At 44.6% G+C, this 20,357-nt stretch overlaps 1 protein-coding gene across 5 annotated transcripts in view; it reads right to left on the bottom strand.

The window, feature by feature from the left end:
• galntl6 (polypeptide N-acetylgalactosaminyltransferase like 6) overlaps positions 1-20,357 on the bottom strand; it is a 1,226,984-nt gene that overhangs the window by 69,958 nt on the left and 1,136,669 nt on the right. For 4 of the 5 annotated variants that reach the window (XM_073047999.1, XM_073047997.1, XM_073047996.1 and 1 more), the window contains exon 11: positions 15,788-15,904. In XM_073047999.1, the coding sequence (XP_072904100.1) occupies positions 15,788-15,904 (117 nt within the window). Of the gene's footprint in view, positions 1-15,787; positions 15,905-18,263; positions 18,352-20,357 lie in introns of those variants that run through there. The other variant, XM_073048000.1, reaches the window with a different exon arrangement.

Genomic DNA, 20,357 nt, shown 5'->3' with positions numbered 1-20,357 from the left:
TAGGGTTACCTATAGCCCTCTATTTTTCTAAGCTCCATGTACCTATCCAAGAGGCTCTTAAAAGACCCTATCGTATCTGCCTCCACCACCGTTGCTGGCATCCCAATCCACACACTCTCTGCGTAAAAAACTTAACCCTGACATCTCCACTGTACCTACTCCCCAGCACCTTAAAACTGTGCCCTCCTGTGCTAGCCATTTCAGCCCTAAGAAAAAGCCTCTGACTATCCACATGCTAAATGCCTCTCATCATCTTGTACACCTCTACCAGGTCACCTCTCATCCTCTGTCGCTCCAAGGAGAAAAGGCTGAGTTCACTCAACCTATTCTCATAAGGCATGCTCCACAATCCAGGCAACATCCTTGTAAATCTCCTCTGCACCCTTTCTATGGCTTCCACATCCTTCCTGTAGTGAGGCGTCCAGAACTGAGCACAATACTCCAAGTGGGGTCTGACCAGGGTCCTATATAGCTGCAACATTACCTCTTGGCTCCTAAACTCAATCCCACAATTGATGAAGGCCAATGCACTGTATGCCTTCTTAACCACAGAGTCAACCTGCGCAGCAGTTTGAGTGTCCTATGGACTCGGATGACAAGATCCCTCTGATCCTCTACACTGCCAAGAGTCTTACCATTAATACTATATTCTGTCATCATACTTGACCTACCAAATAGGACCTGCACTGTCCAGACCATGTACTCTTCTCACTACTGCCATTGGGAAGGAGGTACAGGAGCCTTAGGTCCCACATGACCAGGTTTAGGAACAGTTATTCCCCTTCAATTACCAGGCTTCTGAACCAGGTGGATAACTTCACTCACCTCATTTGTGCTCTGATTCAAGAACTCTATAACTCACATTCTCAGTTTGTTTGTTTACCTATCTATATATTTATTTATATTTGCACGGTTTGCCTTGTTTTGCACACCAGTTGTCAGTCTTTGTGTGTAGTTTTTCATTGATTCGGTTGTATTTTTCTATTCTACTGTGGATGCCTGCAAGAAAATGAACCTCAGGGTAATACATGGTGACATATATGCACTATGATATAAATTTACTTTGATCTTTGAACTTAAACCTTTCCTATCACTTATCCAAACATACACTCAGTGACCACTTTATTAGGTACACCTGCTCATTAATACAAATATTTAATCATACAATCTTGTGGCAGCAACTCGATGCGCAAAAGCTTGCAGACATGGTCAAGAGTATCACTTGTTGTTCAGACCAAACATTAGAATGGGGAAGAAATATCACTTAAGTGACTTTGATTGCGAAATGACTGTTAGTGCCACATGGGGTGGTTTGAGTATCTCACAACATGCTGATCTCCTGACGTTTTCACACATAAAAATCTCTAGGGTTTATAGAGAATGTTGTGAAGAACAAAAATATCCAGCAAGCAGCAGTTCTGGGGCAAAAACGCCTTGTTAACGAGAGAGGTCAGAGGAGAATGGCCAGACTGGTTCAAGCTGACAGGAAGGTAACTCAAATAAAAACACATTACAACAGCGGTGTGCAGAAGAGCATCTCTGAATGCACAGCATGTCGAACCCGGAAACAGCAGAGGATCGCAAACATACACTCAGTAATAGGGAGTATGTAATAAAGTGACCATTGGTTGTATTTTAAGTATTATTATTGCATCTCCACCACTTACTCTGGAAACTCTTCCTATATATAAACCACCTTCTGCATGTAGAAGTTGCCCCTCGGGCCCCTTTCAAATCTTTCCCTTCTCATCGTATGCCTGTGCCCTCTAGTATTTATTTGGTTCCATACTTGCCTCTTATGATTTTATATGCCTCTGTTGGGTGGCCCCCACAGCCCCTGATGTTCCAAGGAGTGAAGTCCTCGTCTGCCCAGCTGCTCCCCATGATTGAGTCCTGGCAGCATCTTCACCAATCTTACAGCATATCTATGGTGTTATAAAGACCATGCTGAGGGGCCACAGCTGCAAATACTGGCACACTCACAGAGGAGTAGGCAATTCAGCCTCTATCATTCCATTAGATCGAAGCTCTGTCACAGCAGGAAGACAGCATGAACATTGAGGACATTTCCAACTCTTCTTGAAAAATATTAACATCATTTTGAAGAGTCATGCCTGCGCAAGATGGGGATGGATTGTCTGGGGAAGCATTAAGGGCTTTGAGTCTCTATTTCAAACACAAACACCGATAGGGTGGCATAATGCTGGGCAGCAGGGTGTCTCAGCTAATAGGCTTGCCCCAGTGAGTCAGCTTCAGTCCCAATCTCGGGTGCTGCCTGTGCAAGTTCTCTTTATGACCCAGGAAGCCACCTTGGTCATTATGGACAAGTTCATGCGAAGGGCCTGTTTCTGTGCTGGTGATCTCTTGGTGATCTGGTTTCTTGTTATATCCCAGAGACAAACATACTGGTGTGTTAATTGGCCGCTGTAAATTCTCCCAGGGGTGTAGATGAGAATCTGAAGGCAGTGATGGGATTATGGGGTGTACAAAATGGGGCCTGTTTCTGCACTCAAACCCCAGGCTTGCCTACTGTTGTAGACCAGGTGAGGTGATCCGCGCTTGGCTGGGAGCTGGTCTCCCCCGTTGGTGCTGCCCTCCTGTGTTCGAGTCATGGAATGACAGGCTGGATTACATGCATCTGCGCACTATTGGGAGACTGTACCATCAACTGTGGGACGTGTTGCTGAGGGGTCTTTTTTTTTGCGTTAATATACTCCTTTGATTTTTTTTGGAATCCTTGCTATTTTGTTTGTTTCGCTCCTTGGCCCCAGAGGAATGCTGTTTCATTCACTCTATCTATTCTGGTTGAATGATAATTAAACTTGATTTGATGTGGCTCTATGAACAATATTCCAAACAGCCCACCTGTGCAGCAAACACCACCTCCTCAATCTGTTGCAGTCAGTGGATCCACACAAGGAGGAATCACTGAATTCTGAGGGGTGTTTGATCATGCTGTGGCTTCCTCTACACTTGGGAGACCAAACCTGCGCCCACCATCCAGGCCATCAGAATCAGAATCAGACTTTAATCGCCAAGTACCTATGCACATACAAGGAATTTACTTCTGGCAGATGTTGTCTCTCTGCTCATAACAATAATAATGATAAATATAAATGAAAATATAGATTATACATACAGGTAGTGCAATCCAAGTAATAGTTAGCCGACAGTTAACCAACAGTTAACTGTTCAGCAAAGTGATCGCAGTAGGGAAAAAACTTCTCCAGTGCCTATTCTCCATGCCTTCGTTTTGCTGCTACCATTGGGTAGAAGGTGCAGAAGCCTGAAATCTCAGGTTCAAGAACAGCTACTTCCCTTCAACAATTTACTCCTTGAACACACCAGTACAACACTAACCTTTACCTCAACAGAGTAATACTATGACCACTTTGCACTATAATGGGCATTTTATGTTCTAATTGTGTACTTTATGTATCATGTTGGTTAATGTTTTTCTTGTGAATGTTGTGTATTGGATACTTTGTGCCTATAATGATGTTGCAAGTAAGTTCCTCATTGCAACTGTGCATACAAGTACTTGTGCATATGACAATAAACTCAACTTTGACTTTGCTTCTGCTAATCATATTTTCCCAAAGTACCCCATTACCGCTTGGTTAATAGCACCTGACTTCATTGATTGTGTTTTTTTACACAAACATCCTGTTTGACACATTTTTTTCACTGCCTTGTATAATTTATGTTCTGTGTATTATTTGAATCTACATGCCTTCAAGTTCTTCATTGTGCCCTACTTGTGTACATGACAATCTATTTGACATGACTTCACCTTGCTGCTTACCCCATGTTCGGTTTGACAGCATGACCCTAAACTTCGAGTCGCCTTTTGTACCAATTCTCCCTCTTTCTCCTCGTCTGATCTTCCTGCCCTCCACTTCCCACTCTGATCCTACAAACTTAACATAATGGTGAGGAATGATGCTTCATCTTCCAGCCTGCCACAAGAAAGTTTCTGGGACAGAAGAGCTTGAGCAAGGAGAGGCTGGTTAGTCGAAAACTTTTATCCCTGGAGCTTAGAGGGCTGAGGGGGGTGGCCTTATAGGGGTTTATAAAATTCAGAGGGGCATAGATAGGACGAATGGTCACAGCCTTTTTTCCCCAGGGTAGGGGAGTCCAAAACTAGACAGCAAGGATTTAGAGGTGACCTACAATATTTTCTCACAGAGAGTGGTACATATATGGTACAAGCTGCCAGAGGAAGATGTGGGTGTATTTACAATTAAAATGTTCAGAAGCTATTTTCATAGTAAAAGTTTAGAAGGGTATGTCCCTAGACAAATGGGACTAGTTGAGGAACGCCACTTGTTTAGCATGGATGAGTTGAGCCGAAGGACCTGATTAACAGTATGACTCTATGGCACATTACAACCTTCCATAGTGGACAATGAGTTTGGCACTCTCAGATAATCAGCATTCGTGTTTTTATTTCACTCCAGGTATCTGCATTATTGAAAGGTTGAAGCCTCAGGTCGCCAAATCCAGAGGTCAAAACTCTGAGTTTGGCAACTCCAAAGGTTGAAGGACCAGTGTCTGTGAGTCTGGGGCCGCAGTGTGGAGGCCAGAGGCCTGGAGCTGCACTGCCTGTCTGTGTGTGTGGGTGGGTGGTGAGGAAGGCGAGGTGAAAAAGGCGTTTGCTTTGTTTGTCGAGTTCCTCACCAGGAGAGTCAGGGCTGACTGGAAGTCACATCTCCTCCTCGCTGACAAGCAGCACTGGCGCACCTTAAGGATGTGCGATTCGCTCACTGCTCACAATTGTGTGGCTAGACACAGCTCAAATCCCATCTATAAATTTGCTGATGTTGGCACAGTTTCAGATGGCGATGAGGAGGTGTAGAGGAGCGAGATAGATCAGCTGGTAGAGTGGTGCTCAGCAACAACCTTGCACTCTATGCCAGTAAGACCAAGGAATGATTGTTGACTTCAGGTAGGGGAACCCGAGGGAACAAACATCAGTCTTCTTCGAGGGATCAGCAGTGGAAAGGGTGAACAGTAACGAGGAGGGCAGTCAAACTGGTTGCAACACCATCTGGTATGGACGGGCCTCTGCACAGCATGGGAAAAAGCTGCAGAGGGTTGTAAAACCAGTCAGCTCCATTATGGGCATCAGCCTCCTCAGCACCCAGGAAACTCAGAAGGTGATGACTCAAAAAGCGGCGTCCATCGTTAAGGAATGCCCTCTTCTCATTGCCACTATCAAGGAAGAGGTACAAGAGCCTGAAGTCACACACAACGTTTCAGGAACTGTTTCTTCCCCTCCGCAAACAGATTTCTGAATGGACAATGAACCCATGAACACTACCTCAGTAGTTATTTTCCTCCCTTTTTGTACTATGTATTTTATTTAATTTTTTATAGATTTTATTATGTATGACAATGTACTGCAGCCACCAAACAACCAATCATATGCCATTGATATTAAATTGATTCAGATTCAGATTCTAATTCTGATTCTGTATGTTGTTGCTTGTGTTGTTCTGTTGAACATTGTGGGTCCACTATGTGACACTTGCAGGCTGCCACCAGCACGTACTGAGATCAAAGTTCAAACTATTCTTCTTCTTCAGCAGTCCATCGATTTCGATGTTTACTGAGGCCTGGGCAGGGTTGTATGGGAGACCGGCAGTTGCCCATGCTGCAAGTCTCCCCTCTCCACGCCACCGATGTTGTCCAAGGGAAGGGCACTAGGCCGATACAGCTTGGCACCGGTGTCATCGCAGAGCAATGTGTGGTTAAGTGCTTTGCTCAATGACACAACACACTGCCTCAGCTGAGGCTCGAACTAACGACCTTCAGATCACGACCAACACCTGAGCCACTTGGCCACGCGTCAACACAAAGTTCAAAATAAATTTATTATCAAAGTACATATACGTCACCAGATAAAACCGAGATACATTTTCTTACAGGCAATTACAGTAAATGCTAGAACCACAATGACCTTTCATGTTAGTTATTTCAGCCCTGGGGAAAAAGCCTATGGCTATCCACATGATCAATGCCTCTCATCATCTTATACACCTCTATCAGGTCACCTCTCATCCTCTGTCACTCCAAGGAGAAAGTTCACTCAACCTATTCTCATAAGGCATACTTTCCAATCCAGGCAACATCCTTGTAAATCTCCTTTGCACTCTACAGTATCCACATCCTTCCTGTAGTGAGGTGACCAGAACTGAACACAGTACTCCAAGGAGGGTCTAACTAAGGTCTTATATAGCTGTAACATTACCTCACAGCTCTTGAACTCAATTTCACAGTTGATGAAGGCCAACACACCATACGCCTTCTTAACAACACTGTCAACCTGCACAGCAGCTTTGAGTATTGTATGGACATGGACCCCAAGGTCTCACTGATCCTCCACTCTGGTTGCCATGGGCGGCAGTGGAGGCCGGGTCATTGGGTGTATTTAAGGCAGAGATTGATAGGTATCTGAGTAGTCAGGGCATCAAAGATTATGGTGAGAAGGCGGGGGAATGGGACTAAAGGGGAGATTGGATCAGCTCATGATGAAATGGCAGAGCAGATTCGATGGGCCGAATGGCTGACTTCTGCTCCTTTGTCTTGTGTCTCGTCTTATGTCTTATGTCTATTGATATTATATTCTGTCTTCAAATTTTACTTACTGAAATGAACCACTTCACACTTATCTGGATTGAACTCCATCTGCCACTTCTCAGCCCAGTTCTGCATCCTATCGATGTCCTGCTGTAACCTCTGACAGCCTTCCACACTATCCACAACACCTCCAACCTTTGTGTCATCAGCAAACTTACTAACCCATCCTTCCACTTCCTCATCCAGGTCATTTATAAAAAACACAGAAGTTGTGTTGTTTTTAATGAAAACTGTATGCTGTATGTTTCGATGTACATGTGATTAATCAGTGTATCTATTCTCGAACAGTTGCTGCCATCTGCCAGCAATGACTGTCCCCACTGTGCCAGGGTAACTCTCAGTAACCTATCAATCTCTGCCTTAAATATACCCATCGAACTGGCCTCCACAGCTGTACGTGGCAACAAATTCACCACCCTCTGGCTAAAGAAATTTCTCTGCATCTCTGTTTTGAAAGGGTGTCCCTCTATCCTGTGCTCTCTGGTCCTAGACTCTCCCACCTTGGGAAACATCCTTTCCACATCTACTCTGTCTAGGCCTTTCAACATTTGAAAGGTTTCAATGAGATCCCCCCCCCCTCATCCTTCTAAATTCCAGTGAGTACAGACCCAGAGCCATCAAACGTTCCTCATATGATAACCCTTTCCTTCCTGGAATCATCCTTGTGAATCTCCTCTGGACCCTCTCCCATGCCAGCACATCTCTTCTAAGATGAGGGGCCCAAAACTGTTCACAATACTCAAGGTGAGGCCTCACCAGTGCCTTATAAAGCCTCAGCATCACAACCCTGCTCTTGTATTCTAGACCTCTTGGAATTAATGCTAGCATTGCATTTACCTTCCTCACCACCAACTCAACCTGCAAATCAACTTTTAGGGTGTTCTGCACAAGGACTCCCAAGTCCCTTTGCATCTCAGATTTTTGGATTTTCTCCCCGTTTAGAAAATATTCTGCACATTTATTTCTACTATCAAAGTACTTGACCATACATTTTCCAACATTATATTTCATTTGCCACTTTCTTGCCCATTGTCCTAATCTAAGTCCTTTTGCATCCTACCTGTTTCCTCAAAACTACCTGCCCCTCCACCAATCTTTGTATCATCTGCAAATTTGGCAACAAAGCCATCAGTTTCAACATCTAAATAATTTATATGCATATATTCTCAGACACACAATTATCTGCAAATCATCCTGCTTCTACCCTCACTGGTGCGTGGCACAGGCAGCAATCCAGAAATTTCTACCTTGGAGGTCCTTCTTCTCAGCTTTCTACCTAGCTCTCTAAAATCGCTTTTCAGGACCTCTTTGCCTTTCCTTACCAATATGTACCAAGACATCTGGCTGCTCTCCCTCCCTCTCCAAAATGTTCTGGATATGATCTGAGACATCCCTGACCCTGGCACCTGGGAGGCAACGTACCATCCAGGTGTCCCGTTCACATCCACATAATCTCCTATCTGTTCCATTCACTATTGATTCCCTATCACTACTGATCCCTTCATGCACAACATGCTGGAGGAACTCAGCAGGTTGGGCAGCATCGGTAGAAATGAGCAGTCAACGTTTCAGGCCGAGACCATTCGCCAGGACTGAAGAGGGAGGGGGCAGGTGCCCTATAAAGAAGGTGGGGGGAGGGTAGGAAGGAGAAGGCTGGTAGGTGCCAGGTGAAAAACCAGTAAGAGGAAAGATCAAGGGGTGGGTGGGGGGGAACAGGGAGGGATAGGCAGGAAAGGTGAAGAAGGAATGTAAGGGGAAAGCACTATGGGTAGTACAAGGAGAGTCATGAGAGAGGTGATAGGCACCTGGAGGAGGAGGCAGAGTGAAACTGGGATGGTGGAAGGGAGGGGAGGGAATTACCGGAAGTTGGAGAATTCAATGTTCATGCCAAGGGGCTGGAGACTACCCAGACGGTCTATGAGGTGTTGCTCCTCCAACCTGAGTTTGGCCTCATCATGGCAGTAGAGGAGGCCATGCATGGACATATCCGAATGGGAATGTGAAGCAGAGTTGAAGTGGGTGGCAACCAGGAGATCCTGTCTGTTGTGGCGGACAGAGCGGAGGTGCTCGATGAAGTGGTCCTCCAATCTGTGTTGGGTCTCACCGATGTAGAGGAAGCTGCATTGGGAGCACTGAATGCAATAGATGACTCCAACAGACTCACAAGTGAAGTGCTGCCTCACCTGGAAGGACTGTTTGGGGCCCTGAATGGTGGTAAGAGAGGAGGTGTAGGGATAGGTGTAGCACTTATGCTTGCAGGGATAAGTGCCAGGTGGGAGATCTGTGGGGAAGGACGTGTGGACCAGGGAGTTGTGGAGGGAACAATCCCTGCGGAAAGCGGAGAGGGGTAGAGAGGGAAAGATGTGCTTAGTGGTGGGGTCCTGTTGAAGGTGGTGGAAGTTGTGAAGGATAATGTACTGGATCTGGAGGCTGGTGGGGTGGTAGGTGAGGACAAGGGGAACTCTGTCCCTGTTGTGGTGACGGGAGGATGGGGTGAGGGCCGAAGTGCGGGAAATGGAGGAGATGCGGGTGAGGGCATCATTGATGATGGCAGAAAGGAAACCATGATGAGATGTCCTGGAACAGAAAGCCTCGTCCTGGGAGCAGGTGTGGTGGAGATGGAGGAACTGGGAATAGGGAATAGCATTTTTGCAAGTGGCAGGGTGGGAAGAGGTAAAGTCAAAGTAGTTATGAGAGTCAGTGGGTTTATAGAAGATGTCAGTGGACAGTCTATCTCCAGAGATGGAGATTGAGGAAGGGGTGAGAAGTGTCCGAGATGGACCAAGTGAATTTGAGGGCTTGGTGGAAGTTAGAGGCAAAGTCGATGAAATTGATGAGCTCAGCATGGGTGCAGGAAGCAGCACCAATGTCCCGGTTGCCACCCACTTCAACTCTGCTTCACATTCCCATTCGGATATGTCCATACATGGCCTCCTCTACTGCCATGATGAGGCCAAACTCAGGTTAGAGCAGCAACACCTCATATACCATCTGGGTAGTCTCCAGCCCCTTGGCATGAACATTGAATTCTCCAACTTCTGGTAATTCCCTCCCCCTCCCTTCCCCCATCCCACTTTCACTCTGCCTCCTCCTCCAGCTGCCTATCACCTCCCTCATGGTTCCGCCTCCTTCTACTACCCATAATGCTTTCCCCTTACATTCCTTCTTCAACTTTTCCTGCCTATCCCCTCCCTGCTTCCCCTCCCCCACCCCTTGATCTTTCCCCTTACTGGTTTTCTACCAGACTTCTCCCTCCCACCCTCCCCCCACCTTCTTCATAGGGCCCTTGCCCCCTCCCTCTTCAGTCCTGACGAAGGGTCTTGGCCCGAAAACATTAACTGTTCGTTTCCACGGATGCTGCCCAACCTGCTGAGTTCCTCCAGCGTGTTGTGCATGTTGTTTTGACCCCAGCCTCTGCAGTGTGCTCTGTGTTTGTGACTACTGATCCCTTCTTCTCTCTCTACCCCTTCTGCACCACAGACCCAAGCTCAGTGCCTGTAACCCAGTCGCCATAGCATTCCCCCGGGGAGGTCATCCCGCACAGAAGTATCCAAAGTGGTATGCTTATTTTTGAGGGGAGTGGCCACAGGGGTGCACTGCTCTAACTGCCTATTTATGCTTCTAGTCCTCCTGACAGTCACCCAGTACTCGCCTCCTGCAATTTTGGGGCGATTGCTTCCCTGTAATTTTGATCGATCATATCCTCGTTCTCTTGTACAGGCTGAAGGCCATTCAGCTGCTGCTCCAGATCTCTAACACGGTCGTCAAGGAGCTGCAGCCAGATGCACTTCATGCAGATGTAGTTCCCTGGGAGACTCAAGAACACACAACCACCATTTACTATATTAGGTAAGGATAAGAGACAATATATGATACCTATAAAATATATACCTCTTCAATATATGATACCTATAAAAAGTATTACCCCCCAGAAGTTTTCGTGTTTTATTGTCTTACAACATTGAATCACAGTGGTCTTAATTTGTTTTTTTTGACACTGATAACAGAAAAAGAATATTTTGTGCCAAAGTGAAAGCTGATCTCTACAATGTGATCTAAATTAATCACAAATATAAAACACAAAATGATGGATTGCATAATTACTCACCCCTTCAAATCAGTATTTAATAGATGCACCGTTGGCAGCAATTGCAGCCTTGAGTCTGTGTGGCTAGGTCTCTATCAGCTTTGCACATCTGGACACTGTAATTTTTCTCCATTCTTCATTACAGAACTGCTCAGGCTCTGTCAGATTGCATGGGGATTGTGAGTGAACAGCTATTTTCAAGTCCAGCTACAAATTCTCAGTTGGATTGTGGTCTGGATTCTGATTTGGTTACTCTAGGACATTAACTTTGTTGTTTTTAAGCTATTCTTGTGTAGCTTTGTCTTTATGCTTGGGATCATTGTCTTTTTTGCAAACAAATATTTTCCCAAGTTGCAGTTCTCTTGCAGACTTCATCAGGTTTCCCTCTAGGTTTTCCCTGTATTTTGCTGCATTCATTTTACCCTCTACCTTCACAAGCCTTCCAGGGCCTGCTGCAGTGAAGATGCCCCCACCACTATGCTTGACAAAAGGGATGGTCTGTTTCTGATGATGTTTTTATGCCAAACATAGCGTTTAATTTGATGGCCAAAAAGCCAATTTTGATTTCATTAGACAATAGAACCTTCTTCCAGCTGAATCCAGAGGCCCCCCACGTGCCTTCTGGTAAACTTTAGTGGAGATTTCATGTGAGTTTTTCTTTGCCACTCCCCCATAAAGCTGCGACAGGTGAAGCACCCAGACAACAGTTGTTGTATGCGCAGTCTCCCCCATCTCATCCACTGAAGCATGTAACTCCTCCAGAGTTGTCATAGGTCTCTTTGTGGCCTCCTTCACTAGTTCTATTCTTGCACAGTCATCCTGTTTTTGAGGACAGCCTGCTCTAGGCAGATTTACAACTGTGCCATATTCTTTCCATTTCTTGATGACTGTCTTAACTGTACTCCAAGGAATATGCAGTGACTTGGAAATTTCCTTGTATCCATCTCCTGACTTGTGTTTTTCAATAACATTTTCTCAGAGCTGCTTTGAGTGTTCTTTTGTCTTCATGGTGTAGTTTTTGCCAGGATACTGACGCACCAGCAGTTGGACCTTCCAGATACAGGTGTATTTTTACCACAATCAATTGAAACACCTTAACCAGAACTCCATTGAACTAATTATGTGACTTCTAAAGCCAATTGGCTGCACCAGTGATGATTTGGTGTGTCATATTAAAGGGGGGGGGGGTGGGATATTTATGCAATCAATTATTTTGTGTTTTATATTTGTAATTCATTTAGATCACTTTGTAGAGTTCTGTTTACACTTTGACACGATAGAGTCTTTCTCTGTTCCTCAGAGTCAAAAAAAGCCAAATTAAATTCACTGTGATACTATGTTGTAAAACATGAAAACTTCCAAGGGGGTTGAATACATTTTATAGGTACAGTACTGTACATGTGTTGGTGCGTGGCCTAGTGGATAAGGTCTAGTGATCTGAAGGTCACTGGTTTGAGCCTCAGCTGAGGCAGCGTGTTGTGTCCTTGAGTAAGGCACTTAAATAACACAGAGTAACACATTGCTCTGCGACGGGTCCTAGTGCCCTTCCCTTGGACAACATCGGTGGCGTGGAGAGGGGAAGGCCCCCAGCTTGGGCAACTGCCGGTCTCCCATACAACCCTGCCCAGGCCTGCGCAAGGCGCAAATCCATGGTCTCACGAGACTAACGGATGCCTATAAACTGTACATGTGACAAGTGAAGCTCATCTCTCGTGTTCCGTCAGTATATCATGTGCATTGATCTGCATTTCCAGCATCTGCAGAATCACTTGTGTTTATTACTCCCTACCATAATAACTCTTAAGGTGCTGACTCCTGTAGCTCTTGTTCCCAGGAATACAGTCTAATCAAAAAGCAAGGTATCGCTATATTCTGTGCCTACACCTCCTCCAGATTTTCACTTTCTTTTGATACTTTCTTTTGCTCTGAACTTTATCCTCTTCTGTTATTTGATCTCTCTTGCCCTCCAACCTGTCACCGGTCCTGCCTTTTGTTCTGTCCTCTCCCCTCCACTTGTTCTGCAACTCAAAACCTAGCAGTCTGGCAGCCTGCCAGACTCTAATCATTATGCAGCAGTGTCTTACATTCATTTTACTTACGACTTGTAGCCGAGCTGGGCATATCTCGGTATTTATTAGCGGCTGTGAACATAATTCAACAATGAATCTGTCCAATGATTCTGGAAGTCTATTTGGTAGGGGATATGTTCTTTCTCCAGGCTATCTGGAACTCCATCAACTCAGATAATGGAAGTGCTGTATAAGCTAAAGAATTACAATTAAAGATCTGGAAAGCAGTTTCAACAGGGGCTAAGGTGGTTAAACGGAAGCCAGGTTTTAAATTAACCTGCTATAATATTGGCAGACTTGCCGGCCAGCTGCCTTCTCATTTTGTGGCGACTGGCATTTATCCGGTTCAGCTGGATGTCTGCATTGATCAGGCCTGGGTCTTTTGCTGGTCGGCAAGGTGCAATGAGCTGCCTGCCACTGCGATGGACACTGGGGCCTTATTGTCCTTTCACAGTTTATTTAAATGGCTTGGATGTAGCATGATGGTGAAATTTGCTGGCAGTGGTTTCAAAAAGCAAGCTGTGACCAAGACTTAGGAACATGGAACACAGGACGTTACAGCACAGTACCAGCTCTTCAGCACACCTACTCCAATATCAATCTAATCTTCTCCACCTAATTTGCCCTGCATTTTTCTATCATCTACGTGCCTATCTAAGAATTTCTTAAATATCCGTAATGCACCTGCCTCTAGTACCACTCCTGTCTGGGCATTCCATGTACTCACCACTCGCTGTGTGAAAAAAAATTATATCTGACATTCCCCGTACACTTTCCTCCAATCACCTTAAAATTATGCCCCCTTTTATTAGACATTTCTGCCCTGGAAACAGGCATCGGTTGTCCACTCGATCTACATCTCCTATCATCTTGTACACCTCTACCATGTCACCTCTCATCTTCCTTCACTCCAAAGCAAAAGCCCTAGTTCACTCAACCCATCTACATAAAACATGCTCTCTAGTCCAGGCAGCACTCAGGTAAATCTCCTCTGCAGCCCCTCCAAGGCTTCCACACCCTTCCTATTATAAAGGTACATAAAGCTAACGGACTGGTTACGTGAGTGGGCAAAGACATGGCAAAATGTGGGACAATGTGAATAATCTTTCAACAATGAGCTGGAAGATGCAGAGAGATCTGGTTATCCGTGCATTATTCACAGAGGACTAGTGTTCAGACACTGCAAGTAATCAGGAATGTTACCTTTTATAGCTAGGGGAATTGTATCCAGTCATGGGGTGGTTATTCTTGATTTACGTAGGGTATAGGTGAAGCCACATTTGGAGTATTCTTTGCAATACTGATCTCTTTATTGGATATAAGTGTGAGGGAGACACTCAGAAAAGGTTTACGGGAGTAACACCTGAGCTTTTATGAGGAAATGTTGGACAGACGGCACTTGTATCTGCTGGAAGGTAAACCATAAGGTCATAAAACCATATGTCATGGAAAGTCAGGCCATTTGGCCTATTGAGTCTGCTCACCATTCCATCATGGCTGATATTTCCTCACAATCGCATTCTCCTCCCTTTTCCCTGTAACCTATGACATCCTTATTAATTAAGAGCCTATCAAGCTCCACTTCAAATAAACCCAATGATTTGGCCTCCACAGCCATCTGTGACAATGAGTTCCACAGATACACCACCCACTGGCTAAAGAAATTCCTCCTCATCTCTGTTCTAAAAGTCATCCCTTTATTCTGATGTTGTTCCCTCTGATCCTGGACTCTCCTACTAATGGAAACATCCTCTCCACATGCACTCTATTTTCAATATTCAGTAGGTTTAAATGAAAACCCCGTCATTTTTCTAAACTCCAGTGATTACAGGCCCAGATCCAACAAATAGTCCTCATACATTAACCCTTTCATTCCCAGGATACTTCTTATAAACGTCCTCTAGTTCCTCTCCAATCTTTTATGGGGTCCCATCCTGCTCGCAATACTCCAAATGTAGTCTTACCAATGCCTTCTAAAGCTCCATCCTTGCTTTTATGTTCTAGTCCTCTCGAAATGGATTAGTTTATCATTCACAAGAAAGGGGAGAGGGAACTTGACAAGCACATAAGATCCCACGGGGTTGTAACAGGGCAGAGTTGGAGAAGCGGGGAAACAAAAGAGTACAGGTGCTGGAATCTGGAGGAATTCAGAACTTCAGGCAGCATCTATGGAGGGATATGGACAGTCGGCACTTTGGAGACACAGGAAACACAGTAGATGCTAGAAATCTGGTTTAACACACTCAGAATATTAGGGACTCAGCAGGTCAGGCAGGATTTATGGAGGGAGATTATGAGTTGGCATTTCAGGTTGAGGCCCTTCATCTGGATTGAAGATTAGAGGGGAGACAGCCAGTATTAAAAGGGGGAGGGGAGAGGAATGGAGCAAAATCTGGCAGTGATACGTGGATCCAGGTGAGGAGGAGGGATAGGCAGATAGGAGAGATTGGGACTGGCAAAAAAAAGCTGAGAGGTGATAGGTGGAAATAACAAAGGACTGAAGATGATTCAACCTGATAGGAGATGTATGTGAAGTATGCAACCAAATATGGTGGGAGGGCAGGTGGAAACGACGGAGAGGGGCCCCAGTAGGAGGAGTGTGTGGGTGATGGGCAGATGGAGAGGGTGGGGGAGGGGATAGAGACATAGAGAAATAGAGGTCCACATTTTTGTTAAATGAAATGTGAGACTGCTATGTTCAGAATCGGAATCAGAATGTAGTTCGACCATCGTTGCTACCCATGCCTTTGGCTGCCAGTGGAAACAGACATCTCAAAAAGAGTGGAGGTACTAGTAATTAGGTGTCGCAAAGCAACAAATGTAATGACATGCTCTATGCTAGTGATACTAAACCTGATTCTGATCATATCAGTCTCAAATTTCATCTAACAAAACTTTTGGAACATCTTGCTTAGGGTCTTGTTAAAGGTGTCATGTACAAATTAGATTGCTGTTGTTATGGTTGGTAAAGCTTCCAGCTCAGTGGTACCTGCTCATGTGACCACGTGCGCTCGGAGCCATCCTTGATGCAGATGTCCAGCCTTAGCTCCGCTCCTGTCGCTCCGTGCTTGCTGTCGACACATCGGTTCGTGGCCGCATTACGGATCTGAAACACACAGTGGCAAGGCTTTCCTTATTCCAGCTTAAATGGTGCCTACATCATAAGCACAGCAAGTTAAAGTGCCTACACAAAGTGATGGTACAGCCCAGTCCATCACAGGCAAAATCCTCTCCAGCATTGAGCACACCTACAAGGAGTGCTGGCATAAAAAAAAGCCTCAAGGACCCCCACCATCCAGAGAGCTTGCCATAGTTCGATTAAGTTCGATTTTGTCATTAAAAAAAATTGGATAGGTATATGGACAGGAAAGGAATGGAGGGTTATGGGCTGAGTGCAGGCCAGTGGGACTAGGTGAGAGTAAGCGTTCGGCACGGACTAGAAGGGCCGAGATGGCCTGTTTTCGTGCTGTAATTGTTATATGGTTATAAAAAAGCAACATCCTTCATCAAGGATCCCCACCATCCAGGCCATGCTCTCTTCTTGCTGCTGCCATTGAAGGAGAAGTACAGGAACCTCAGGTCCCACACCACCAGGTTCAGGAACAGTTATTACCCTTCAACCATCAGGCTTCTGAACCAGTATGAATAACTTCTATTTCAAATCGGAACTAATTCCACAACCCATGGACTAACTTTCAAGGACTCTATGAGTCATATTCTCAGTATTTATTATATTTTTTATTTGCATGGCTTATCTTCTTTTACACATTGGCTGCTTGCCTGGGTTTGTGTGTAGATTTTCATTGACTATATTGTTTTTCTTTGTTCTACTGTGGATGCCTGCATGAAAATGAAACTCAAAGTAGCATACGATGACATATATCTACTTTGAAAATATATTTTACTTTGAGCCTTGAACTTTAAAGCATCTTTGGCATGTTTCAAACGACTGTGGAACTTGGATTCAAGAACTCCACAACACTGATGGAAAATACTTGGGGGAGCAGAGGAGGGTTGTAGAAGCAACTGAGGTGACCCAACAGCTGGAGCTCACTTTGACACGATTGGATCTTACAGCAGAGGAGAATGCCATTCATACCTCTGTGACCCTGCAACTCTTTGCAAATCGCACCCCTGGACATTCTCTCTTCTCCCCTCTCCCAGCGGGCAGAAGATACAAAAGCCTAAAAGCACATACCACCATGCACAAGGAGAGCTTCTATCCCACTGTTAACAGATACTTGAATGGTCCTCTTATACAGATGGCCTGTTGGCCTTACGATCAACCTTGTTATGATCTGGCACTTTACCACTTACCTGCACAGCATTTTTTCAGTAGCGTTTACACTTTATTCTGCATTGCTGTTCTTTTACCTTATTCTAGCCCAATGCACAGTGTAATGATTTGATCTGAATAAACGCCATACAAGTTTTTCGCTCGGTACGTGGTACATGTGACAATAATAAAGCAATACTAATACCAAAATTAGATTAGGTTAGATTTATTTATGAATCACATGTGCATTGAAACATGGAGTGAAATGTGCCGTTTGCATTAACAACCAACACGAGTTGAGGATGTTCTGGGGGCAGCCTGCAAGTGCGGCCATACATTCGGGTGCTAACACAGCATCTCCATAATGCTCAACAGAGCAACACACAGCCAATGTTCCAGCCCTTTGCCCTTTCGCTGTAACTATATAACAATTCCCATTCAAGCAGTCCACAATGGTGCAGCTAGCAGAACTGCCGTCTCTCTGTGCTGGAGTCTTATATTCTATATTGACCCCAGCGCTATCTGTGTGCAGTTTGCATGTTCTTCCTGTGACCGCGGGTACTTTGGTTTTCTCCCACATCCCAAAGACTTGCAGCTTGATTTGTTAATTGGCCAATCGTCTTAACTTTGGAGCAATGAGGAAGGAAATTGCAAACTGTCCTCTGAAAAGTTCGTAATGTCAGGTCTTTGGGAGAGTTCCATTCAGAGATGGATTTTGACAGATTGGGGTTTCAAATGAAATGGGAAAATATAGATTGATCGACAGATAAATTGGGATTTATTGATCAATCCTACAGACCGTACAAATCCCTCTGCTCCCGTATTCTGTCATAAAAATGGTGAAATTATTCAGCATGATGTCAGCGCCCGTAGAGGAATGAACTCTCCAGGTCTGATGTCAATGACCTGAAATATTAATTGCTTCCCTCTTCATTTTCTGTTTTTCCCTGCAATTTTCTGTTTTCGTATCATATTTTCAGCATCTGCAGTGTTTTATCATTGTTTAAGGGAAGATATTATATTTTATATAGAACCAAAGAGAGTATTTTGTAGGATTCAGCAGTCCCACATGTTGTGTTCTTTATATGTACCGTGGGTTACTCATAAGGAAACAGATTCTTGAAGAACATAACTAGAACTTTTATTTACAACAGCAAACAACAACCACGTTTTAACATACAAGCTTCTTGATTATTCTGTCATTTCTGCGCATTCTCCAAACTCTGTCCAATCACGTTCTTACACGTGACACATGATATCACCACATCTTCTTTTCCCTAAAAAGAAAAACAATTAACAACATTAATCAAAACAAAATAACAACATAATTTAACATGTCTCTATCAGACTCTCTGGGGGTTTACAAACACGAGTAAACCTTCTAAGTGGTTCAGACGGCTCTTGTGTTTTGTTATTACTTTCATGCCTCGTCTGGTCTGCATCAGTTAACCCTGAAGTTGGCTCTTTCTTGAGGTCTTTGAGAAGGAATCGCAATTCATTCATTAACTGCGTAATCTCTTTTTTCATACTGATACTTCATCATTTCAATAAAACTTCTCAATTCCTTCACTTGTGCTTTCACTTCTTCGATTGGACCCTGATTCTTGTCACTCTTTGGCTTCAGATCAGTATTGTACTGTACCGGCAAGTTTGGTAACAAAGGATGGGTCTGGGGTCTTTCTTTACGACTTCTTTTACTTTTGCCGCAATAGAATCAAATTCTGTTCTCTCTCGCTCTTTCATCACATCACTGTATTCTGACTCTGTGTCACTGTCCAGGACTAAGACTCTTTCCACCAGATTCAGTCTCTCACAGGCAGATAAACCCAGTATTGACTGTACATTCTTTGGCACAACCACAAATGAAAGCGAGTGCACAATATTTTTGTGCGATACTTTTGCCACACATGTTCCTTTAACTGGAATGTCTGCACCTGAATACCCAGTCACTTTTATATTTGTCTGATGTAACTTTGTTCTTGGCTTTAATGCATTAAACTCAGATTCTGCAAGAACACTTACTTGTGCTCCAGTATCCAGTTCAAACAGAATATTGTTTTGGTTCACTTATAATGGAATAGTCCAGTTATTCTTACTTTGATTGTTTTCACAAAGCACATGTATATAAAACTCCTCATGTTCATTTTCAAGCACTGCATTTACGTGTTTTATTTCTTTCCTACTTCTGCAACAGCATGAAAAATGATTACTCTTATCGCAGTCGTTCCACATTTTTCCATACGCTGGACACGTCTTAGGTCGGTGCTCCCGCCCACAGTGATCACAAAGTTTTTTTCTTTCAGTTGACGTCTTGCTCTCTGTCGGTTTTGCTGCCATTTTATTACTTTTTCTAACATATTCGCGATTATTCACAGTGTGTACACTGAAGTTCTCAATAAAAATTCCAAGATGGCGGTGCGACGCAGCTTGCAGTGGCCACTCCAGAGCTGATTATCTGTTATTTGTGAAGTGGGGTGCCGTGCACAATCATAATCGATTGAAAACGGACGTGGGAGCATGGAGGAACATCGGGAAATCTCCAGGAAGACCTTCTTCGTTGCTGCTGCTGCTGTGAGGTCCGGGACTCTGCTGGGAAGAACAGGACCCCAGTCCTTGGGGTCGTGTTGCCGATGGCCGTTGGTGGGGCCGTCTTAATACGCTCAGCAGAGGATGGTGCTCGGAGAAGCTGTTCCGGAGGGGATGGTTGTCGGCTCGGAGGTTCAATGGACTCGGAGTCCGCTGCGGTCAGGTCGCTTTTGGTGTGTGCTGCGTCTGCAAGGCTGAGTCGGGCAGCGCCATGGCAGTCCATAGCGGGGGTATTCCCTTCTGTCGCTGGTGTGGGATGGCGAGTCTGTCGGGACCCTGGGGACTTGTGGAACTGTGTGGTGATTTCTTTTGAACTTACAGTCCTTTAGCATCTTTTGACTATTTTTACTGTGCCCATAGTCTGTTTTTTAAAAATCAATTATGGTATTGTTTGCACTGTTGTAACTATGTGGTTTTGTGCAGGCCTTGTAGCTTTAGTTTTTGGTCCTGTTTTGTCTGGTGGATTTGGAGCTCCTTTCCGGGGAACGGGCTAAGACGGTAGCGTGATATTAATACGCAGCAGCCTCTCTGGACTCTGGATTGGGGATTGCCAAACGTTATGTGGATTTTCTGGTGTAGTCTGTTTTGTCATATGCTTTTGTGATATCATTCTGGAGGAACATTGCCTCATATTTTAACTCCATTGCATTTGTGGTTTCTAAATGCCAATAAACTGAATCTGAATCTGAATCTGAAA

This window comes from Hemitrygon akajei, chromosome 6, assembly GCF_048418815.1.
Source record: "Hemitrygon akajei chromosome 6, sHemAka1.3, whole genome shotgun sequence".
Taxonomy (NCBI): Eukaryota; Metazoa; Chordata; class Chondrichthyes; order Myliobatiformes; family Dasyatidae; genus Hemitrygon; species Hemitrygon akajei.
Note: the sequence above shows the minus strand (reverse complement) of the source record. Positions and strands in the feature narration are given on the sequence as shown.